The sequence below is a fragment of the Heloderma suspectum genome, chromosome Z (assembly GCF_057233095.1).
Source record: "Heloderma suspectum isolate Gila_16-S chromosome Z, 16-S_ref, whole genome shotgun sequence".
NCBI lineage: Eukaryota > Metazoa > Chordata > Lepidosauria > Squamata > Helodermatidae > Heloderma > Heloderma suspectum.
Genome location: NC_139476.1, coordinates 13,077,358 through 13,102,677, shown reverse-complemented (window position 1 = coordinate 13,102,677; position 25,320 = coordinate 13,077,358). Strand labels below are relative to the sequence as shown.

General features: G+C 47.5%; 1 protein-coding gene across 5 annotated transcripts in view; it reads left to right on the top strand.

Moving 5' to 3' along the window:
* The window catches only part of WDR18 (WD repeat domain 18), a 55,471-nt gene that overhangs the window by 16,171 nt on the left and 13,980 nt on the right, over nucleotides 1–25,320 (top strand). For 4 of the 5 annotated variants that reach the window (XR_014786469.1, XR_014786470.1, XM_084825601.1 and 1 more), the window contains exons 3-7: nucleotides 1,014–1,147; nucleotides 12,531–12,672; nucleotides 13,658–13,801; nucleotides 14,551–14,615; nucleotides 15,464–15,588. Coding sequence is in view for 2 of the 5 variants with exons in the window: in XM_084825601.1 (XP_084681727.1) it covers nucleotides 1,014–1,147; nucleotides 12,531–12,672; nucleotides 13,658–13,801; nucleotides 14,551–14,615; nucleotides 15,464–15,588 (610 nt within the window). In the remaining 3 variants the exon portion in view is untranslated. Of the gene's footprint in view, nucleotides 1–1,013; nucleotides 1,148–12,530; nucleotides 12,673–13,657; nucleotides 13,802–14,292; nucleotides 14,450–14,550; nucleotides 14,616–15,463; nucleotides 15,589–25,320 lie in introns of all 5 variants that reach the window. The other variant, XR_014786471.1, reaches the window with a different exon arrangement.

Below are 25,320 nucleotides of genomic sequence, written 5' to 3'. Positions count from 1 at the left end.
GTCTTCTGATGTTCTTCTCACATCCAACCTGCTCAAAAGCAATACCCCTCTCTCGTGATTACTCTCCAGCAACTGGTGATCAGTGGCATGCTGCCTGTGAACATGTCAGTTCTTTAGCCATTCCCAGAACTGCCTCCATCAGCAGCCATTCCACCTAGCTGCATCGGAGGGACAGGTGAGATAGCCAAGCCTCCTCTGTTTGCCTGACCAAATCAAGATGCTGCTTGGCTCTTCCCTCCCACAAGTGTCAGCACCCATTCCACCTGGTTGCATCTGAAGGAAAGGCAAGATAGCATGACCTTCCCTCCATCAGCCTGGCCAGGACCATCTGTCATTGGGCTCCTCCCACCCAGACTTGCCTCCATCCACAGCCCTTCCATCTGGCTTGTCATCAGAAGGAAAGGAGAGACAGCAAGCACCACCCCACTCTCCCTTCTCCTCTCAACGTGGCTAGGACCAACAGCCATTTAGAAGCACAGCTTTTTAGACCCAGAAGACAGCTTGGAGGTCATTTATTCATTTGCTGCGTTTTTATCCTGCTTTTCATACAATTATTGTCTCCCAAAGCTGCTCACATCAGTTAAAGAGAGAGAGAGAGAGGCCCTGCCATCAGGCTTACAAACGAAAGAGGCAAGACACACACAAGGGAAGAGGAGTGGAGGGAAGAGGTGTTCTGGAAAGCTCAAAACCTTGTCCACAACGGATGTCTATCAGGGCTTCCTTACTTGCATCCCACATTGAGTTGGACTAGATGACCCCCAAGGTCTCTTCTGACTCTACGATGCTAGGACCCTGTGATGTTTGGTTGGTCCACAGTGGCTTGTGAGCTTTCTTTGTATTAATTATTGAGAGTTTGGATGTGTTCTCTTTATACTTTGGTTACTACTCTTTATACTTTGGTTACTACTCAGTCTTGGTGCAGTGGAGCCCGTGTGATTGCAGGGGATGTTCCAGAGCATCTTGAGTACTTAATTTCTTCTCTTCCTTTACTTCTTTCCAACTGTTGGCCACAGGTGTCTAGCGGAAACCTGCTTACCATCCTGAACCGACACTATCAGGACCTCTCCTGCCTCGCCTTCACAGATGACAGCAGCCACTTCCTCTCGGGGGCCAAGGACAGCCTCGTAATAGTGTGGAACCTTTACAGGTATGAATTGGAGCCTCCTCCTTCCTCAACAGCCTTCCCAACAGGTCAGCATCACTGCATTCATCAATGCATCAAGCCGGGCATGTCCTCCAGGGCAGAAAAGTTAATAGACTCCAAACAGCCTGACCTAGTGAGGGGCTATCTGTCCACATATGGAAAGAGGTGTCCACTCACAAGGTGGACCCAACAGGTGTAGCAGCAGGAAAGCCCACCCAGCCACCCCTGCCACATCAGCAGCCCTTGTTTATTAGTTTATTTCATTTCTAGTGTGGTGTAGTGGCTAGAGTGTTGGACCGGGTGTCGGGAGATCGGGGTTCTAGTCCCCACTCGGCCATGGAAGCTCACTTGGTGACTTTGGGCCAGTCTCTGACTCTCAGCCCAACCTACCTCACAGGGTTGTTGTGAGGATAGAAAGGGGGGAAGAGGAGGGTAATGTAGGCCTCCTTGGGTTCCTTGCAAGAGGAAAAAAGGCGGGATATAAATGAAATAAATAAATACATTTCTATACCACCCAATAGCTGAAGTTGTCTGGGCGGTTCACAAAAATTAAAACCACAAAATAAAACAGTATGAAATACGAAAGCTTAAAACTACAATATAAAAGTACGACCAGAATAAAACTTAGCAGCAATGCAGAGATTTAAAAATACCGATTTAAAACTGCAGAGCTAAAAGACTAGAGTGCTAAAATGCTTGGAAAATAAAAAGGTTTGCCTGGCACCAAAAGGAACACAACATAGGTGCCAGGCAAACCTCTCTAGGGAGCTCATTCCACAGCTGAGGTGCCACAGCAGAAAACGCCCTCTTCCTTGTTGTGTCCCAGATCTTCCAAAGGATCTGACAGAGACAATTATCGATTCTCCCAGAGAAGCATCAAGTGGTTAATTGTGTGTTAATGAAATTGATTTTTTTAAAGCCTCAAATCAGCTTCTTGGAGGTTAGGAGTTTTCCCACTGGGTAGTTTAAAATATATACGCACACACATGCACGCTGGTTTTTACCTGGCTAAAAGAGCATCTCTGGTATATACTCATTTCTAAGCTCTGTAGGATCTAGGTTTCTGTTTTAGAGCAGGGGTTGTTTGTTGTTGTTTATTCATTCAGTCGCTTCCGGCTCTTCGTGACTTCATGGACCAGCCCACGCCAGAGCTTCCTGTCGGCCGTCGCCAGCCCCAGCTCCCCCAAGGTCGAGTCCGTCACCTCCAGAATATCATCCATCCATCTTGCCCTTGGTCGGCCCCTCTTCCTTTGATCTTCCACTTTCCCTAGCATCAGTGTCTTCTCCAGGGTATCCTGTCTTCTCATTATGTGGCCAAAGTACTTCAGTTTGGCCTTTAATATCCTTCCCTCAAGTGAGCAGTCTGGCTTTATTTCCTGGAGCGTGGTCTGGTGTGATCTTCTTGCAGTCCAAGGCACTCTCAGAATTTTCCTCCAGCACCACAGTTCAAAAGCATCTATCTTCCTTCGCTCAGCCTTCCTTATGGTCCAGCTCTTGCAGCCATGGGTTACTACGGGGAATACCATTGCTTGAACTATGCGGACCTTTGTTGTCAGTGTGATGTCTCTGCTCTTAGCTATTTTATCAAGATTTGTCATTGCTGTCCTCCCAAGAAGTAAACGTCTTCTGACTTCCTGGCTGCAGTCAGCGTCTGCAGTAATCTTGGCGCCTAGAAAGACAAACTGCCTCCACGTTTTCTCCCTCTATTTGCCAGTTCTCAATCAAGCTGGTTGCCATAATCTTGGTTTTTTTGAGGTTTAACTGCAACCCAGCTTTTGCACTTTCTTCTTTCACCTTCGTCATGAGGTTCCTCAGCTCCTCCTCGCTTTCAGCCATCAAAGTGGTATCGTCTGCATATCTGAGATTGTTAATGTTTCTTCTAGCGATTTTAACTCCAGCCTTGGCTTCATCAAGCCCAGCCCGTCTCATGATGTGTTCTGCGTACAGGTTGAATAGGTATGGTGAGAGTATACAACCCTGCCGTACTCCTTTCCCCATCTTAAACCAGTCCGTTGTTCCGTGGTCTGTCTTACTGTTGCTACTTGGTCGTTATACAGATTCCTCAGGAGGCAGACAAGATGACTTGGTATCCCCATCCCACCAAGAACTTGCCACAATTTGTGATGATCCACACAGTCAAAGGCTTTAGAATAGTCAGTAAAACAGAAATAGATGTTTTTCTGAAACTCCCAGGCTTTCTCCATTACCCAGCGGATATTGGCAATTTGGTCTCTAGTTCCTCTGCCTTTTCTAAACCCAGCTTGTACATCTGGCAGTTCTTGTTCCATGAATTGCTGGAGTCTACCTTGCAAGATCTTGAGCATTACCTTACTGGCATGTGAAATAAGTGCCACTGTTGGATAGTTTGAACATTCTTTGGTGTTTCCCTTTTTTGGTATGGGGATATAGGTTGATTTTTTCCAATCTGGTGGCCATTCTTGTGTTTTCCAAATTTGCTGGCATGTGGCATGCATCACCTTGACAGCATCATCTTGCAAGATTTTAAACAGTTCAGCTGGGATACCGTCATCTCCTGCTGCCTTGTTATTAGCAATGCTTCTTAAGGCCCATTCAACCTCACTGTTCAGGATATCTCTCTCTAGCTCACAGACCACACCATCAAATCTATCCCCAGTATTATTATCCTTCCTATACAGATCTTCCGTATATTCTTGCCACCTTTCTTGATCCCTTCTGCTTCTGTTAGGTCCTTGCCATCTTTGTTTTTGATCATACCCATTTACCTTTTTGGCCCTAAGAGCTGCATTGGGTGGTGCCAGAGGGCTACTCACACGTGCTAGCACTAGCAAGGAAATTCCTTCCTTATCTTCAATCTCAGGTTTCTCTTAGTAGCATGGGGGACCCCAGGCAGTGCCATGGCAGATGCAGGGGGTCTGACGGGCCACTTGGCAGGCTGCATGTGGCTCTTCTCGTACCCCTCTTTTAGAGAAAAGCAGATTAAAACATAATTTTAATAATATTTAGAGGAGTCGCCGTGTTAGCTGCAATTAATCTGTGAATCTTTAAAGTGCCACAAGATGCTTCATTCCCCTTCATGGATCACTGCCTTGTTGTGGCGAAGGGGCTTGCGTAACTCAGTGAAGCCATAAGCTATGCCGTGCAGGGCCACCCAAGACGGACAGGTCATGGCAGAGAGTTCTGACAAAATGTGGTCCACTGGAGAAGGAAATGGCAACCCACTCCAGTATTCTTGCCAAGAAAACCCCATGGAACGTATCACAAGGCTAAAAGAGATGACGCCGGAAGATGAGCCCCTCAGGTCGGAAGGTGTCCAATATGCTACTGGGGAAGAGCAGAGGGTATTTCCAAGTAGCGCCAGAAAGAGTGAAGCGGCTGGGCCAAAGCCGAAAGGACACTCAGCTGTGGATGTGTCTGGCGGTGAAAAGAAAATCCGATTCTGTAAAGAACAATATTGTTTAGGAACCTGGAATGTCAGATCAATGAATCAAGGTAAGCTGGAGGTGGTCAAACATGAGATGGCAAGATTGAACATCGACATCTTGGGAGTCAGCGAACTCAAATGGACAGGCATGGGCGAATTTAATTCAGGTGACCATCATATCTACTATTGTGGGCAAGAATCCCTTAGAAGAAATGGAGTAGCACTCATAGTCAACAAAAGGGTGGGAAAAGCAGTACTGGGGTACAATCTTAAAAATGATAGAATGATCTCAGTACGAATCCAAGGCAAACCATTCAACATCACAGTAATTCAAGTCTATGCCCCAACCACTGAGGCCGAAGAAGCTGAGGTTGATCAGTTCTATGAAGACCTACAACACCTTCTAGAACTAACACCAAAAAAAGATGTCCTCTTCATCATAGGGGATTGGAATGCTAAAGTAGGAAGTCAAGAAATCACCGGGATAACAGGCAGGCATGGCCTTGGTGTACAAAATGAAGCAGGACAAAAGCTAATAGAGTTTTGCCAAGAGAACATGCTGATCATAGCAAACACTCTTTTCCAACAGCACAAGAGGCGACTCTACACATGGACGTCACCAGATGGTCAATATCGAAACCAGATTGATTATGTCCTTTGCAGCCAAAGATGGAGAAGCTCCATACAGTCAGTAAAAACAAGACCTGGAGCTGACTGTGGCTCAGATCATGAGCTGCTTCTTGCAAAATTTCAGCTTAAATTGAAGAACGTAGGGAAAGCCACTAAACCTTTCAGGTATGACCTAAATCATATCCCTGATGAATATACAGTGGAGGTGAGGAATAGATTTCAGGGATTAGACCTGATAGACAGAGTGCCTGAGGAACTATGGACGGAGGTCCGTAACATTGTTCAGGAGGCAGCAACGAAATCCGTCCCAAAGAAAAAGAAATGCAAGAAAGCCAAGTGGCTGTCTGATGAGGCTTTACAAGTAGCTCACGAAAGAAGGGAAGCGAAAAGCAAGGGAGAAAGGGGAAGATATACCCAACTGAATGCAGAGTTCCAGAGAATAGCAAGGAGAGACAAGAAGGCCTTCTTAAATGAACAATGCAAAGAAATCGAGGAAAACAACAGAATGGGAAAGACTAGAGATCTCTTCAAGAAAATTGGAGATCTCAAGGGAACGTTTTGTGCAAAGACGGGCATGATAAAGGACAAAGAAGGCAGGGACCTAACAGAAGCAGATGAGATTAAGAAGAGGTGGAAAGAATACACAGAAGAACTATACAGGAAAGATTTGAATGTCCCTGATAGCCATGATAGTGCGGTCACTGAACTTGAGCCGGACATCCTCGAGAGTGAAGTCAAGTGGGCCTTAGGAAGCATTAGTAACAACAAAGCTAGCGGAGATGACAGTATTCCAGCCGACCTATTTAAAATCCTAAAAGATGATGCTGTTAAAGTGCTGCATTCAATATGCCAACAAATCTGGAACACTCAACAGTGGCCACAAGACTGGAAAAGATCAGTTTACATTCCAATTCCAAAGAAGGGCAACGCCAAAGAGTGTTCAAACTACCGCACAATTGCGCTCATTTCACATGCCAGCAAGGTGATGCTCAAAATCCTACAAGCTAGGCTTCAGCAGTATGCGAACCGAGAACTACCGGAAGTACAAGCTGGGTTTAGAAGAGGCAGAGGAACTAGAGATCAAATCGCCAACATTCGCTGCATCATGGAGAAAGCAAGAGAATTCCAGAAAAACGTCTATTTCTGCTTCATTGACTACGCTAAAGCCTTTGATTGTGTGGATCACAACAAACTGTGGCAAATTCTTAAAGTGATGGGAGTACCAGACCACCTTACCTGTCTCCTGAGAAACCTGTACGAGGGTCAAGAAGCAACAGTAAGAACCAGAGATGGAACAACCGATTAGTTCAAATTTGGGAAAGGAGTACGACAAGGCTGCATATTGTCACCCTGCTTATTTAACTTATATGCAGAGTACATCATGAGAAATGCTGGGTTGGATGAATCAGAGATCGGAATTAAGATTGCCGGGAGAATTATCAACAACCTCCGATATGCAGACGATACCACCCTAATGGCAGAAAGCGAAGAGGATCTCAAGAGCCTCTTGTTGAGGGTGAAAGAGGAGAGTGCAAAAGCTGGTTTGAAACTCAACATTAAAAAAACGAAGATCATGGCATCTGTCCCTATCACTTCCTGGCATATAGAAGGGGAAGAAATGGAAGCAGTGACAGATTTTACTTTCTTGGGCTCCAAGATCACCGCAGACGGTGACTGTAGCCATGAAATTAAAAGACGCTTGCTCCTTGGGAGGAAAGCTATGGCAAACCTACACAGCATAGTAAGAAGCAGAGACATCACCTTGCCGACAAAGGTCCGTCTAATCAAAGCTATGGTTTTCCCAGTAGTAATGTATGGCTGTGAGAGCTGGACTATAAGGAAGGCTGAGCGCCGAAGAATTGATGCTTTCGAACTGTGGTGCTGGAGAAGACTCTTACGAGTCCCCTGGACTGCAAGGAGGTCAAATCAGTCCATCCTAAAGGAAATCAACCCTGACTGCTCTTTGGAAGGACAGATAATGAAGCTGAAGCTCCAATATTTTGGCCACCTAATGCGAAGAGAAAACTCCCTGGAAAAGACCCTGATGCTGGGAAAGACTGAAGGCAAAAGGAGAAGGGGACGGCAGAGGATGAGATGGCTAGGTAGCATCACGGATGCAATGAATATGAACTTGAGCACGCTCCGGGAGAGAGCGCAGGACAGGAAGGCCTGGCGTGCTATGGTCCATGGGGTCACGAAGAGTCGGACACGACTGAACGACTGAACAACAACAACAACAAGATGCTTCATTTAGTAATACCAGTAAATACCTCTGTCATCGCTCTGGCCTTGTGACACCCCTCCTTAAATCCATACACTGGCTTCTTGTCCACTCCCAGATCCTGAGCAAGCTTCTAGTCCTTACCTTCAACACTCTCCATGGCCTTGCGCACCCTTACCAACCACCCATTCTTCTACCCTGTCATATCCCTTCGTGAGAAGTTCAGTCATCCAGCTTTACCACCCTCAGTCGTCCAAGGTGTCCTCCTCCCTGAAACAACCCCACCCATTCTGTCTTGCTGCTGGGTTCTGGAACACCCTCCCAGAACCCTCCCATGTGACCACTTCCGTAATTCCCATCAAGTTGTCCCTCAAAACCCACCTTTTTCAGGAAGCTTTTGAATCACCATCCCATTCCCTATGCCTTAACTAAGCCAAAATGCATGTAATTTCAGTAAGGGCGTGTTCTTCCCCTCTTTGCTCTCCCCCTTTAGCTCCCCCCCTTGCTTTCTCTTATTTCCATGTCTTTTCACTTCTAAATCTTTTGGGGTGAGAACCTGTCAGACCCATTCTTTGTAAAGCACCATGTACATAGATCAGATTTTCCCAACCTCGTACTCTCCAGATGGCTGTGACAAACACTTGCACCAGCATCCTGCAAGGCGGGACAGGCTACAAGACCTCCTTTTGCCAATGTTCCTCAGAGGTGGCACCGCCACTGCTCCCATATCTTTAAAAATAACCCTTATCCTGCCCGCAGAAGACTTTGATATATCAAACTAGCTCACTAAAGCTTATCAGAAGAGTAACTCCCCAAAGCTGCTTACAGGTGGGGGAAAGGTGAGGCCCACACCTGAGACCTCCTGGCACAGCTAGGCTGATGATTCCTCTTTGCTTTCCACGCAGGGCTTTCCATGCTGGCTGGGGATGATATAGGCTGATACAGATGGCTCTATATACATAAATAAATTGTTGTTGTGAATTGATGCTGCTGATAAACAGCCACAATAGGGAGTACAAGTGGGAGCGGCACTAAAATGTTGCAGCCTGGCATTGATTTCTTTTTCCCTCCCCACAGCCCCAGGTTTTCTGTTGTTTTCTGCTGACAGTCAGCATTCTGCTGAACACTGAGCACACTCAATTCTCATTCATTATTTACTTCTCTAGTTCAAGTATTTATAAGGTGCTTTTTAGGACCAAGCCCTCACAAAGGGAAGTACGCAAAATGAATAAAAAAATAGTATGATACGAGAAAACCACTTTAGATCATGTGGTTTAGATCACAGCCATCAGTTCTCTAAGGCAGAAGTCGGTCCCCTCCAAACGTTTTGGACTACAGCTCTCATAAGCCCTGGTCAGCATGGCCAGTGGTCATCGATGATTTATTTATTTATTTATTGCATTTATACCCCGCCTTTTTTCCCTTGCAAGGAACCCAAGGCGGCTTACATTATCCTCCTCCTCTCCATTTTATCCTCACAACAACAACCCTGTGAGGTGGTTTGGGCTGAGAGTCTGTGACTGGCCCAAAGTCACCCAGTGAGCTTCCATGGCCGAGTGGGGACTAGAACCCGGATCTCCCAGCTCCTAGTCCAACACTCTTGCCACTACACCACACTGGCTCTGATGGGAATGTTAATCCAAAACGTCTGTGAGGCACCAGGTTGCTCAGCTCTGCTCTAAAGAAATGCATCAGTGAACAGATAAGTTTTCAAGGCCCTCCCAAAGGCCTGTACTAAAGGGGCCAAGAACATATGAACCGGAAGGGAGATCCAGAAGTGTGGGGCCACCACTGAAAAGGCTCTGTGTCTTGGGCCACCAACCTTATACACAACACACACACACAATTATTTGTACAATACTTCCCTCTTATTTATTTATTTATTTATTTATTGTTAGAGCTATATATCACCTTTCTTCTAAGCAACTCAGTGCGTTGCACATGGTTCTCTTCCCCCGCTTTTATCCTCACAGCAATCCAGTGTGGTTAGGTTAGACTCAGAGAGGGATTGGCCCACAGTCACCCAGTGAGCTTCAAGGCTGAGAGGAGATTTGAATCCTGGTCTCCTTAGTCCTTGCCTGATGCCTTAACCACTGCATTCAAACTGGGTAGGGCCATTCTGGCTACGTAAGCAGCGCCACGCACAGCCCAAACATCGGAAATAGAGGGGATGCTTTCTGCCTGGGTCTCCAGTATTTTGTGTCGGACGGTGGGGGGAGGTAGTTCAGCTGATGAGCAAAACCTGTGTGGAATTGTTCAGGAGCACAGGGTATTCACTTGCTGCTCTAGGCGGGGACTCACTGCTCTGCCCTCAACTGCTTATTTTTGCCCCCAACCAGGATAAAGAGCTGGTGGCTATCTGTTTGAAGAGATGAGTTCCCTTCTCCAGAAAGAGACTGCTCTGCTCCAGGCGGTTCTGCCAGGGATGTTCTGTCCTGTAGAGCAAAGACTTCACAGAGGCCCGAGGGAACGCAGTTCTGGAAAGCCATCCATTCTAGCAAGCAGGATGACAGCCTCTTCCTGGCAGCCTGTACTTTCAGCTATGTAGGGTGTGAGGTGGCAGCCACCCTCGGTTTCATAGCTCCTGCTGTAAAGGTGGCTCCTGCGACACCTCTGAATGCCTCTTCCTGGATGTGCGTTGGGACAGGGTGATAGCAGCATTGGCTGCTTGATGGCTCTGGTTTCACAGGCAGTCTGCCCCTGAATTACCAGTTGCATAGGAGCGACAGAGGAAGGGGGGGGTGGCATTTGTGTCCCAGATGTGGACTTCCTGGTTGGCCACTGTGGCAAGCAGGTTCCTGGGCTAGCCGGACTCTTGGGAATTTATCCCGCAGGTCTCTTGTAGAGGAGAACAGTAGCCTAACAGAAAACTTATTCTCCAAGTGTGGATCCTTATGCAGTCATAATGGCATCATCCACATGGAAGAGGGAAGTATTGGGAGGCTTCAGGGGAACCCCAAAATTTGCAGAAGTACAAAAAACCTTTAGAAAACATCCACTTGGGTGGGAAAATCCACCCACGCATAAAGCAGCTAACAGCCATACTAGCTACGTGGAAGCCCTGTGTTCCAAGGCAGCCTATCTCCCAGTAACCAGAAAATTGGAACAAACCACAAGGGAAGGCAGTCTGTTTCCCACCCTGCTGGTCAGTTTCAGGGAGGCATCTGTTTGGCCTAAATTAAACCTCCTTTTGTGAAACTCCCTTACCTGATTGCCTGGAGGCAATTCCAGAGAGCTGCAACTCAGTGCAGAGATGCAGCAAGCAATTCTTCTCTGTGTTGGAGGCTGATTGGATTGATCCCGCAGGGATTTAAGTCAAATGGCCCATGCCAGCAGAGACTGATTGGAAGGAGGTGAGGTTAGAGCGGTGACTCATCCAGGAACACGGTCTGCAGCTCCTTCCTCCCAGAAGCCTTTAATTTAAATACATTTGTTTTTCACAGCATGAAAGAATGGGAATTAGTGATGTCAGGTCTTTCCATCTCCTTTGTCATTAAACAGCCCCCTCCGGGCCTCAACCTCCCCTTCAAAAGAAAGTTATTCAATGGAAGCTGCCTGACCTTTTGTCCACGTGTTGTGCAGAAAGTGCCTTCCAGCCTATTCCGTTTCCCCTCCCTCTCCCTCAAAGGTGTCCTGCAGTTGGCACAGAGATGCGAACACATCCCTGACCTCTGGGCAGGCGGTGGTTTGTCAGGAATGCACTGTTCCTTAATTGCCTTGACTGGGGTTGTGGGGGCAGGAAGCTCAAGGGTTGCTTCAGGTTCCAGGGGGCGGATGTGGCCACAGCCTCTGCCCATAATTTATTCACCCTCACCCAAGGATGTGCTGAATCTTGTGGTGTCAGGAGCAGCAAATGGCAGTGTGAGACAAACTGGGCCTGTTCACACAACACGCTAACCTATACTCAGTGGTTGAGTGTGGGTTGGTGTTGAACCATGGGTTGTTTGTTGAACTGTGGGTCAGCATGTAAACCAGGACATTTTCCACAGGGTGGCTTGTTAGCCACCCTGAACAACCCAAAAACAAAACATGGGTTCTCAGGGTGGCTTGTTTGAGAAAAGTAAGCTATGCTGCATGGTTGACAAGCCATCCTGCAGAAAATGTCCTGGGTTCAGACAACACACTAACCCTGGTTCAGCAAACACCCCATGGTTCAACACCAGCCCACACTCAACCAGTGAGTGTGGGTTAGCGTGTTGTGCAAACCCAGTTACTGAGTTTGGATGTCTACCTGCTTCTGAGCTGGAGCGAGACGTCTTACATGTGAGCAAGATTAGCAGGTTACTTGTCAAGGAGGGCTGTGTTTGCTTGGACACTGGCAGATCTCCGCGTCAAGCCCTTCTTGACTGACACTGTTCCTGGACCAGTAGGGCCATGGCTTGGTGGTAGAGTACTTCCTTTGCGTGGTCCCAGGTTCACTCTCTTGGCATCTCCAGACAGGGCTAGGAAAAGCTGCCTGAAATTCTGGAGGGCTGCTGCCAGTTGGTGTCGGCGGCATAGGGCTAGAAGGACCAGTGGTCTGACTCCGTGTAAGGCAGCTTCCTATGACATGAAAAACGGGGAATGTACCGCAAGGGGGTTCCGGGCCTTGGGTTGGGAATACTTAAAAATGGGGCGTGGGAACTGGGGCAGTAGGAAAAAGAGGCCACAGAATTCATTGAAATGAAGATACAGATGCTCTGGGGAGCCTCCTCTTTGGGTGGGGCTCTTTGTGCTCAGGAGCCCTTGGTTATTTAGAGCACAATCCTGTGCATGTTTAGATGACAAAAAGTCCTACAACTCCCACTATCCCCCGGCCAGCATGGCTGGCTGGGGAGTGCTGGGAGGTGCAGAACTTTTGCATCTAAGCATACATAGGATTGCACCCTTAGTTACTTTATTTCTACTAGTATTCCTGGGCCTGATGTTTGAGCATTATTGCTCTAAGGGGCCAGTGTGTTTTGGGTGGATGAGGAGGTAGAATGTCCCATTTTCCTTATCACCTTTATTCATGTGTCTCTGTTTTTTTACCTTGGGTCTGGGAAGTGCAACTTGGTAGCCCAAGCCTTGTAAGTCCATTCCTGTAACCTCGACTCTTAATAACAGACACCTCTTTCCCACGTGCTGTGTGTTAAGGGCTGTTCCTTTCTCAGTGTACTACAGGTGGAGCACATCCAAAGCCCCGAGCCCCGTCACGTGTGGTCGCGACACAGCCTTCCCATCACAGACCTCTGCTGCGGCATCGGCGGCCCCATGGCACGAGCCGCCACAGCCTCCCTAGACCAAACGGCGAAGGTAAGAGTGCAAGTGATGGTCAGCGCAGATGGCCCAAAATATCTTTAGGAAAAAAGCACGGGCCAGTGAGGACTGAGCGTGCTCGGTGGGCATGGAATGTTGGCTGCGGTTGGAGTGGGGAGGAATGGGGCAGGAATGGAACAGCGTGGCTGGAACGTGAACACACTGCAACGGGTTGTTGTGCTTCCCACTTGTGCCTTTCTACATTTAAAATGTGTGTGTGCCTCCCAAGTGCTTAAAACACTCGTTCATATATGTATCATATATGTAATATACAATGTATATGTAACCTTTGTGACACTTGCAAGGTAGGCCAGCGTTTATCTCCATATTGCAATTGAGGTAGGGGTAAGGCTGAGAGGCAGTCACTTGTGCTGAAGCTTCCCTGCCCCATAATGCCATCGCTGAGGCAGCTGGTTTGTAATGTAGCGATTAGAATGTCAGACTAGGAGCAGGGAGACCTGGGTTCAAATCTTCAGTCAGCCATCAAGCCCACTGGTGTGAACCTGGCCCAGCCGTGCTGTCTTCCAGCCTAACTTTTGTCCGCCCAGCAATCCGGTCAGGTAAGACCAGTCAATAGCAGGGAGGGGGAGGGAGAGAGCCAACCATGGATGCAGCTCTGAGCTCTGTGCAAGAGGTCTGGCATAGAAGCAGCACCTTAATTATTTAAAATGTTATAAGAAGAAATAAATATCCAAGCAGCTAAAGCATGGGAAAAAGTGATTTCAAAACGGAGCATTAAACATATCATTGAAAAGAAAACATTCCTGGGTTATATTAGCACAGCCTTCCCCAACCTGGTTCCTTCCAGATATGTTGGACTATACCTCCCAACATCCCCAACAGCACAGTGTCTTAGTATGCTGGGAGTTGTAGTCCAACACTGTGTTGTCAGTCAGTTGTGCGATGCTCTGGAGTCCGTGGATTGGTTTCAGGCCTAGCTTTGTATGTCTGCCCATCAAACCTTGCTCCGCTCCTTTCCTAGCTCTGGGAAATCTCCTCCGGCAATCTGCTCCTCTCTGTTGTCTTCGATGTGGGCATCATGTCGGTGACCCTTGACCTCACTGAGTATCACATGTTCTGTGGCGGCATGGATGGTTCCATCTTCCAGGTTGACCTCTGCTCCTGGGTAGGTCCTGCCCTGTATATCACTCACTAAGCTTAGCAGGGGCATAAAAATAGTTTTTTGGTGCGTGGGTGGGTGGTGGGTGGCAAAACTCTTGAGCATAACAAGAAGCACTACTTTTTATGCAAGTCTTCTCACTCCTAAGATTCAGGACAAGTAGCAAATATAGAAATGACATGCACCACAATAAAATTTAAGGCACAATGCTATGCATGTTTAGACAGAAAGAAGTCCTACAACTCCCAGAATTCCCCAGCCAACCATTCTGGCTGGGGAATGCTGGGAGTTGTAGGACATTTTTCTGTCTAACCTGCATAGCATTGTGCTCTTAATGTCTCAAATATGCGCTAAGCTCCCACGTTCTCAGTGGAGTCAGCCCCAAAGCCAGCTTAGACCATGCCTGTGTTTGAGGCTCTGGCCAGTCTCTAGAACGAAAGTCTTGGTTTACATGCAAAAATACTGAAAGCCACTATTAAAATACATATATAATTCAGTATCACAGGCTCCGGTTGGTGGCTCTCGAGGCTGCAATAAAAAAGCAAAATAGACCCCTTCAGTCTGCCGACCCCTGGAATAGACAGCGCTGGGCTGAAGGGACCAGTGGTCTGGCTCCGTATGAGGCAGCTTCCTGTGGACAAATCATCTGTCACGGTATGAGGCAGCTTGTGAGGTCTTGTCTGCCCACTTTTCTTTCTCAGGATTAAACTGTGCGTTAAAACGCGGCCTTTAACTCTCTCCCCACTTCTTCGTAGCCTGTGCAGAGGGAAAGGGGCTTCCAGTCGGAGCAGGAGAATGGGAAGGTCTTCAAAGGACACAGGTGAGTGCCGTCCGCACGTCTCTTTTGGCTGCTTGTCTTTGACCAGTGTTGCTCCCCCCATCCCACGCCCTGCCATGTAGGTGCGCCAGCTCGGCCCCAGTTCCGGAATCGCATCAGTGTGTGGGCAGTCTGGCGGATCCAGAACAGGGCTCTGTTCCCTGTTGGCTAAAGTAGAACAATGGGCCTGATGGAATATTGTCAGCTTCGAAGCAGTGAGGAGGACACGGAATCTTTTTGGTTGGTCACTGAGAGGTTCCATGGGCAGAGCTGGCTGGGGGCCGGTGAGGTGGAGCAAGGGATGTTTCTCTATGGCCGTTTCCCCTGAGGGATTAAAAGAGCTTTGGCAAGGAGGGGCAGTTGTCCAAATTCCACATGTCCTGAGCACCGTCTCAGCCATTTCCATGTCCTACGTTCCCTCCATTGTGGCCTTCATAGTGACAATCCAGTGGTTACAAGTTACGTAGTTTTAGATTCTGGATTTAATGGTCTTACGGGGCAACTGGACCAGCTCTTTAGATGGTAATATGTATTACTTCACTTCAAAATTGTGGTAATCTGGCCCTGACATGTCAGGAGACCCTCCTCATACTGCTATGTGGGGCCTTGGACGTCTGCCCCAAAGTCCTGTCCTAATGGCACCGCTGATAGCATAAGCTTCAGTCCTTTGAGCAAAGGCCCTTCACTTCAAAATTGTGATCTGGCCCTGATGTGTCAGGGACCCTCCTTCTCATACCTCTATATGAGGCCTTGGACGTCTGCCCCAAAGTCCTGTCCTAATGGCACCACTGATGGTATAGGCTTCAGTTTTTTAAGCAAAGGCCCTTTCTTACTCCCCTCCCCCACCCCAGGAACCAGGTGACCTGCCTTTCCATTTCGACAGACGGAAGCCTGCTGTTGTCCGGCTCACATGACGAAACCGTTCGGCTGTGGGACATCCAGAGCAAACAATGTCTGCGCACTGTGAATTACAAAGGTGTGTGTGGAGTGGGGAGGCATTACACCCTTGAGGGTCCTGAGCATGGGATTCACGAGGAAGGAGAAAAACTTCTTGAGGTTGTTCACGCAACACGACAATTGAGAGTGTGAGATGAGTGTGGGTTGTTGAATCGTGGGTTGTCGTGTTGTGTGAACCCAGCCATGCTAACAAACCATGGTTTGTTAACCATGAACAACCCACAAAGAGAACCCATGGGTTTGTGGTTTGGTTCACACAACACAACAACTCACGATTCAACAACAAACCACGCTAACCCACACTCTGGGCTGTCGTGTTGTGTGAACCCAGTCATTGGCTTTTAAGTACTGCTGAATCTTTTTAGTTCAATTTTTACATTGCCAGTGTGGGAAAAGGCAGACCTCGTGTATGGGACTGGGTAGTTTCTCAGTGTGCATATATAAACAGTCAGAAATCTTTAGACTCTTTACTTCATTCTTTCGTTAAAAAAAGACAAAGTTGCTAGCCCTCATGATTAGAGAGAGAGAGACAGAGAGTTTGAAAACAAGCATGGCCAGGGTGTGCACTCCATTACTTCGTTTTATTCCTTTGTCCAAGTGCTCATGAAAATGGCAGCAGACACAGAATTTGCATCCTGAAGGACTCTGCCAGTGAAGTACACAAGGACATATGAGTCCAGATGCCCCTTTTAAAATTAGCTGAAATTACTGCCTTTGGAGAAAGCTCGGGTTCTTTCAGTAAATTCATTTCTGTTAGTCTTAAAGGTGTAGCTGGGCTTAACATTTGATAGATTGATTGATAGATGGATGGATGGATGGATGGATGGATGGGAGAATGAACGAACATAATAAGAGTTCTGCTGGATCAGACCACAGGTCCATCTAGTCCAGCATTCTGTTCACACAGTGGCCAACCAGCTGTCGACCAGGAACCCAGAAGCAGGAGATGAGTGCAACAGCACCCTCCCGCCCATGTTCCCCAGCAACTGGTGCACATAGGCTCACTGCCTCTGGTGCTGGAGGTAGCATATGGCCATCAGGACTAGTAGCCATTAATAGCCTTATCTTTCAGGAATTTGTCCAACCCCCTTTTAAAGCCATCCAATTGGTGGCCATCGCTACATCTTATAGAAGTGAGTTCCATAGTTTTAACTCTGCACTATGTGAAGAAGTCCTCCCTTTTATCTGCCCTGAATCTCCCACCCATCAGGTTCATGGGATGACCCCAGACCCCATTATGAGAGAGGGAGAAAAATGCCTCCCTCTCCACTTTCTCCATCCCGTATATCATTTACACAGCTCTCTCATGTTTATCCTCACTCACCTTTTCTCTCTATGTATTAGTTAGTTCCTGCCAGAGTTGCTAAAAAAAAAAAAGCATGTTTCTAGTCCTTATCTGCCATGATATGCTTGAAAATACACAGACAAAGCTTGGTGAAATTTGGAATGGGACAAGCTGGCTCAGGTTTACACTGATGGTTGACCTGGGACTTAGATGACACCAGTAGTTTTGCAGCCCTTTCCATAGTTTTCGGTAATTTATGCAGGTTGTAGAGTATGGACACCACAGGTGCACAGTTTTGATTACTTTCTAATGCAGAGCATATGAAGCCATGCTCATGACTATTCCCCGGCCATGGGCTGCTAAGGTTTGGAGGTGCTGAGATAAGGCTAAGCCAGATCCAGGTTTGCTTACAAGGATACTTTATTGAGTACTTGCAGCGCACAGGTGTGCCCAATGGTTGGATCAGGCAGCTTCTCTGAACCTAGAGCCATGGGGTAAAATGGGTTTTATACCATACATGTCAGCAGTGAGGCAGCATGACAGAAGCAAGCGTTAATTAGCGTTCATTTGCAACTTTCCCAGCCTAAGCCAAGGGTACTTGTGCAGAGGGAAAACAGTCAGAACTTTCCCAGCACAGCCACCTGTAACTCGGCATAAACAGAGCCTAACTTCTCAGGCACATCCTAGGCCCTGATAAGATACTAGCCTTCGTTAGCATGGAATTTGCTGAGGCCACGATATCGACCTTTGACTCATCTCACATGCTCAGAGGCCCACTAGCAAGGAAATTGCCCTTATAATGAACCTAAAGAGAGCACTATGGATCTCTAGGCCCCTCTAAAACCACAGGTGACTTGGTTACACCATTGGGAAATGCCCCCCCCCCCCCCTTCGACCAGAACATGGCCTCAAAAAAAAAATGCTTGCAAATTTATTGTCGGCACTCAAGAATTTGAAATTTGGCTTCCACCAGCTCCTAGAAATTCCAAATATTATTCCAGTCCTGGCTGTAAGAAAAGAACAGAAATGCTACAAGGGAACATTCAGAACCAAGCACCATCACACATATTGGCTGGTGCAGCTGTAACTTTGTTGATCTCTAACTGTCTTTAGGAGTTTAGGAATGTGCTGCAAGTTCTTGTAATCTCTCCTGTGCAACCCCCCCCCCCAACCCCATGTGTGTTAACTGTTGTGTAATGCTACTGTGCAGCCTTCCCCAGCCTGATGCCCTCCTGATGTGTTGGAGTCCAACTCCCAGCATTCCCAGCCAGCATGGTAATATATACCCATCATGAGTAGCCATGGATTGCCTTCTCCTCCTTGTATTTGTCTAATCCTCTTGTAAAACTGCCCAAATGGTTAGTGAATTCCTTACTTTAACTCGTGCTGTGTGAAGAATTAGTTTCGTTTGCCTGCCATCATTCAGCTTCATTGACCCATTGGGCTGTAGAACTCTCCATGCCGTGCCTAATGTATAACTTGATGTGCCTCTAGATGTGGTCCCCCTGGCCTTAAGTGTGGCCCCCGCTACTGATTTTGCTGCTGTGGTGGTAGCCACAGTGGCAAAACAGGCAGCAATTGGCTTCTGAATTTCAGTGGCAAACCGCAACAGCCAAAGGCCTAATTTAGCCTTTCGTTTTGATGCTGCTGCCAGTGAAATTTGGGGGTGCAGCCCATGGGTGTTCCTGGACATTTAAACTGGCCCCCAGAGTTCCCAGAGTTGTCCACCAGATGGACTTTTATTCTGTCCAGCAGGACTGCTCTTATGTTTGCAAAAGCCATGGTTACAAAAATAATCTGGGTAGCATAAACCATGGTTGGCCGCTTTGCAGGTGTAATGTGTTATAAAACAGGCCATGAAAGGGCAGAATAGAGGGGGTAGGTAAGTCCACCACATGCTCCCAATCTCCTTACAAAGGTTAGGAGCTGGGAAGTATTTTGTGTGCACTGGGTTATTGATTTCTGTGTGAGCACAATTTTGAGGGCTTCCCAGTGAACCATTTTGGACTCCTTTCCTACAAGATTATTATCTGAGGTGCCATATCCTTGTGCCAAATAATCTTCGCTGTACGTAATCTTCCCTTTAATGATCTTCATGTCCAGGCGCAGGATTGTTTCACTTCATTACAGATGCAACATGATTTACAAATTCTCTTAGCCTTGGCTGTTCTTAAAGACCCGACGAATGCTCAAAGCGTTGTTGGCAAAAGGGACATAAAATGTGCATGTCTGGATCTTAAATGCTGCAGTGGAGCTTGATACCATAAATGTTTCATCATGCTGAGTTGCTCCAGTTGTGCATTTGATAGCTCTCCCCCCCAACCCCTCCTACGGTAAGCTGGTGTAAGAAAAATTATGTCAAAATAGGAAAGAGGTAAATTTGTTGGGGAAGGTATTGAAAAATAAACCTGCTGATGCTGTAATATTATAGTGCAGGCCACATCTGTGGACTTCTTGGAAGTGTCTTACGGCTGGCCATTATGGGATGCTGGATTAGATGGCATTCTTATACCACCTGTCAGCAATGTCAGCACCAGGCAAGCTTTTCTTTGGAGGGCCTTCTACAGTGGGGGGCCACCACTGAAAAGGGCCTCTCTCTAGTGGCTACACACTGCAGATCATTTGGTGGAGACACATGGACAAGGGCCTCATAGGTCTGGGTAGGTATATGTGAAAGGAGGTGATGCATCAGGTAACTTGTCCCCAAATCACTTGCACTTTGCACATGGCCTGGAAACAGACTGGAAGCCAATGCAGATTGCAAAGCACCGGCATAATAGGATTGTATTGACCAGTCCCTGCTAACAAACTTGCTGCCCCATTTTGGGTCAGCTGAGGTTTCCAGACCATTTTCAAAGGAAAACAAGCCCATGCATAATACATTGCAGTAATCCAAGTGAAATTACCACCCTGCTTAATTCAGGGCCCAGCCGCAGAACATCTGCACTTCCTTTTGTCGATAAGCAGGGTTTGTTTTGAGTGTCAGAAGCCTGGGTTCTAGTTGCACTGTGGCCTGTTTTCTAGAGCGACAACCACTTGCTCAGTAACAGAGAATGATTCTGGGATGCCATATATCTCCAAGTTTTAAGAAGTCCTTTTGTACCAAGTCAGAGAATGACTTTCAGATAGCCACTCCAAGTCTGAGTCAGTAGCACTGGCCTAGATTTTTTTCATTTTAAATATTGAAAAGACCTTCGAAATAGCCGAAGAAAGCTTTGGCTATTTGGCAGTATAGAAATGAAATAAATTAAAACAAAATAAATATTTATAGTCCGCCTTTCTGAACAAAGTTCTCTCAAGGCAGTGAATGTACAAATTACAGTATTGCATTATGCTAAACACTTTTAAATTAAAAAAAACCCTAAGCAATACTTAAAAATAACCTCCCCCAAACTGGTGCCTTCCAGATCTTTTGGACTACAGCTCCCATCACCTCTGACCATGTTTACTAGGGGTGATGAGAGTTGTAGTCCAGAAAATCTGGAGGGCACAGGTTGGCGGAAGCTGTTTAAATACAATGCAGCCAGCAGGAACAGTTGTTTGACAGCTTGTCCAGTAAAAGCACATCTGTTAAAAGCCACTTGAAAGAGAGGTTTTTAAAGACTTTTTTAAATACAGAAAGAGTCAAGAGCCAGTGGTGTAGTGGTTAGAGTGTTGGACTGGGACTTGGGAGATCCGGGCTCTAGTCCCTACTCAGCCATGAAGCTCACTGGATGACTTTGGGCCAGTCACTGACTCTCAGCCCAATCTGCGTCACAGGGTTGTTGTTGTGAGGATAAAATGGAGAGGAGGAGGAGGATTATGTATGCCACCTTGGGTTCCTTAAGGAGGAAAAAAGTGGGATATAAATGTAATAATAAGTAAAAATAAAAAAACTGTACATCCCTTGGGAAGGGAATTCCACAGAATTGGGGCTGGTACTGATGAGACCCTGTCTCTAGTTCCTGCCAGCCTAACCGACCTTAAAGGTGGACTGGTGAGCAGGGCCAATGGTATCTCTTACAGCTCTGCATGCTTACAAGAGGATCTTGCAGAGCACAAGTTCCAGGTTCAGCCTCTGGTTAAAACGGGTGGAGAACCTCAGCTCTGGAGGCCAAATCCATCTTGCCAGGGCTCCTAATCTGGTACTCCAGGCTTCCCCTGACTCCACCCCCTTTCCCCTGACCACCAGGCTTTTGGTGGCTTCCAGGCTTTTGCAGGGTTTTCTCCCCATTCTACAAGGTTGAAATGCCTCTCTTTAAGGGTTAGTTACTGGCAGTGAGAGCCTTAAGCTGCAATATGTTGGTAGTTTTGGTGGTTTGGCCCTGCCCACCACTGGAATGCAGCCCCAAAGAGGTTCTCCAGAATAGAATTCAGCCCTCGGGGTTCAACACCCCAGCTAAAAAAGATCTTGGATCACCAGTGATGAGAAAGTGGTTGAGATCTTACAGAGCTCCTGCCAATCAGAGTAGACAATACCAGGGTGGATGGATCCATGGCCTGGGCAGCGCCGCCCCACCGTTCGATCAGGCAGCATCCGCCCACTGTTCAGTGATGGCACACGTGCCCTGAGTGCCTGAGGTGAGGTCCCAGGTTCGATCTCCAGCAAAAGGATCTCAGATAGTAGGTGATCGGAAAGATTCCCCTCTTTACCCGAGACCCCAGAGAGCCATTGCTGCCAGTCAGAGCAGGCAATACTGGCCTAGATGGAGCAGGGGTCTGACACAGTAGAAGACGGTGTCGTAGGTTCAGCCAGCATGTCCACAGCTTAGCGGTACAGCACTTGCTTTTCATGCAGAAGGGTGCAGGTTGGATCTCTCCAGTTCAAGGGATTGTAGCAGGACTGTGCTGCTAGTCAAAACTGGCCTGGATGGACCAGTGATCTGACTCCGTAAGGGGCAGCAACATTGGCTTGATGGAACCGAGCGCTTCACCCTCTCTGTCTTCGATGGGTTTGTTCTTCTTTCAGTTTTCTTCCTAGCGTATGCCACAGCTGTCTTCTAATATCTCAACCGTCAGCCCTCTCGGGACCTTTCCCGATGAAAAAAGGACTGGTGTTTTTGGCCTCCCAGCCCATCAGAAATAGTACAACATAGATAAGCTTTGAGAATGGGAGACTCATAACTGATCTCTTCGTTAGACTCCTATGTAACGTAAAGATTGCTCTTCCACTTCATCTCACCAGTCCTGGCGGCCATGACGTATCTCTGCTTTCTCCATGACTTCTTGCCCTGGTGGGAACTTCCAAATACGCTTTGGCCCAAATCTGGCTGCGCTATTCTCAGCCATCCCCAACTGGTTAACTGCCTCCATTTTTAATGGGGTGAAAGAAGAACCACTTCCTTTCTGTGTTTTGTAATCCTGTTGTCCTTCCCCACCCCCTTCAGGTGTCTAATTACTCCCCCCCCCTTCCTTAAAAAAAAAATAAAAATCCTGTCCCTGCTTCTGAATGCTGGCAACTGCTTGCGCTATTGTCACTGCCCCGGGAAGCATTAACATCCTTTATCTCAGCCTCACAGAACACCAGATAAGAAGCTGCTGCTGTCGGCTGGTAGACAGACATCCTTGCACCTTTTTGGAGTTTCCCTCCCTCCCCTAGACTCGGAACAGCCCTGCCTGTATCCCACGCTCTGAAGCATCGCCGGCCTTTTGTGGCATCAGCTCTGGCACTTGGTGGCTGATCTCTGCAGGGCAGAAACCAGTAAATCGTCTGCAGAGACCGAGCAACCAGACAGCCCTAATAATGAGGCTGGTAACGTAGCTTCAAGTCGTGTAACTGAATACATGGCCGTGTCTTGCTCTTCCATCCGGCTCCTAAAAGATCCCATCTTTCGTTTTCTTAATGAGGAGTAGCAAGTTTGGAGCCCTTTTTGGCTGCAGAGGCAATTCCCAAACTGCAAGTGGAGGCCATGAGAAATGAACTAGTTAAATAGGTATGGCAGCCTTGCCCAACCTGGTGCCCTCCAGGCGTGTTGGACTACAATTCCCATGACCAGGTATGTTGGGCTGCAACTCTTTATCATTCCTAGCCAGCATTGGCCATGATGGCTGGGAAGCAGGCTGGAGAAGGCTAAGCTAAGGGCTTCTGTGACTTCAACACAAGCCACCCACACACAAGTCTGCCCGCTTCCTCTCTGTGTAAGTCGCTGCTCTGGCCTGGCCTTGGCCAGGGGCAGTTAATTCTGCCACTTCCCTACACCAGTCACTCTCAGTGCAGAGGTGCAGCAGGATTAGAAGAGCCTTCCTGTTTTCCCTCTGCATGAGCTGCTTCTCTGGATTTGCCTCCTTCCAAGCAGAGTGGCAACTCACAGAGAACTGAGGTTGGGTATTAAATCTTTTGGGTGGGGGCAGGGGGCACAAATGTGAACTGTGCCACAGCGGTTGGTAATTTGGGAAGCATTTGCTCCAGAGGCTGAAGCTTAGTAGGATCTGTGGGCAGGGCAAAGGAGAGTTTTCTATCACACCTTCCCCAGAAAGAGATCATAGAGGTGCCTAAGAAGCTGCCTTCAGCCAGGTCAGACTATTTGTCCATCATGCCCAGTGCAGTCTACTCAGACCAGCAGCAGGTCTTGGGCAGAGAAGGCTCTTTTGGATCATCTGCTACCTCATCTTTTTAATTGGAGATGCCAGAGGTTGAACCTGGGACTTTCTGTTTCTACTAGGCTCCCAGGCCTGTGGGAAATACTCGGGGTGGAGGAGAAATTTGGGGGAGGGGAGTAGATTGGGAAACGGGCGGCCTCTCCATATCTCTAGAAGCCACCCAGTGAACTAGGGGCTCTTAATTCTTCGGGGGCCGTAGCTCAGGGGTCAAGCTTGAGCTTTGCAGTCAGAAGGTCCCTGCTTCAGCCGTTTTCAGCCTCAGGTCTTGTGGCACCTTAAAAACCAAAAATTTAGTCTGGCATAAGCTATTGCAGACACCGTCAACTTCATCAGATTCATGAAGTGTTAACTTCAAGATGCATGAATTGTTGATTTCAAAATGGTAAATTTATAGACACATGCTGGGCTGAGGGTGGCAGGTAGATGTAAATTGTGTTGTCAGAGGGAACTTGAAATGCAAAAAAGTACACACAGTGATAATTAATTTAACAGTGGCCATTCACCAAACTTTGTGGGGTGATAACGCAGGCATCCTTGCAGTGCTGACTCAATTAACACATATAGTGTGATTTTGCTGGAGAAGACTCTTACGAGTCCCCTGGACTGCAAGGAGATCAAATCAGTCCATCCTAAAGGAAATCAACCCTGAGTGCTCATTGGAAGGACAGATACTTGAAGCTGAAGCTCAAATACTTTGGCCACCTAATGCGAAGAGAAAACTCCCTGGAAAAGACCCTGATGCTGGGAAAGACTGAAGGCAAAAGGAGAAGGGGACGGCAGAGGATGAGATGGCTAGATAGCATCACCGATGCAATGAATATGAACTTGCTCACGCCCCGGGAGAGAGCGGAGGACAGGAAGGCCTGGCGTGCTCTGGTCCATGGGGTCACGAAGAGTTGGACACGACTTAATGACTAAACAACAACAAGTGTGATTTTAAAAATGAGAACCTTTGGCCTTAGACATACCACAGGAAATAGAGTCATGTCTCTTGATGAATTTTACTTCAGCAATTCCACATTGAAACCTGTCTTTGAAATTCATTTGTTCAAGAATGGTCACCTTAACATAATTGGCTGCAGCAGGGGTCAGGAGATTCAAATCTATTTCCTGCCCTTTGAATAAGGATAAAGGCTTTTATCACACTCATGTTAATCTGCCCACCATTGAAGGTAATATCGCTGTCTGTAGTGTTTGCATTTCAGTTCCCTCTGACAAAACCATTTACCTCTCTCTCTCTCTCTCTCTCTCTCTCTCTCACGCAGCATGTTTATATAAATTTACCAATGTGAGGGTTACATGTCATGCTTCTGGTGAAGTGGGCAATGTCCATGAAAGCGTCTGCCAGAATAAATTTGTTAGCCTTTAAGGTGTTACAAGGCGCTCTGTTGTTTTTGCTGCAACAGAAGGAACATGGTTACCCCTCTTGAAAAGGTTGGGAAAGACCCGCCCGAGCTTCTCCGGGTAGAACCGGGAAAGACTCCTGTCTGAAATGGTAGAGATGTAGAGACAGTCAGTGCAGAGACAATACTGAAGGAAATGGGTGAGTGGTCTGACAAAGGAAGCTGTATATGCTCATCGGGAGCATCCATAGCTTAGTGGCCGAGCCCCTGCTTTGCATGCAGAAGGCCCCACGTTCAAGCCTTCCCCAGCCTGGTGCCCTCTGGCATTTTTGGGCTTCAGCTTCCATCAGCCCCAGCCAGCCTGGTGAATGCTCAGGAATTCTGGGCCTTCAGTCCAAAACATCTGCAGGGCACCAGGTAGGGGAAGGCAACTGCAGACAATACCAGGCTAAATGGATCTGTATAAGGCGGCATCATATGTTCCTAAAACTTGGGTATTGGGGAGGCCATTTATGGCTCACCAAAGCCTTTTCTTTAAAAATGG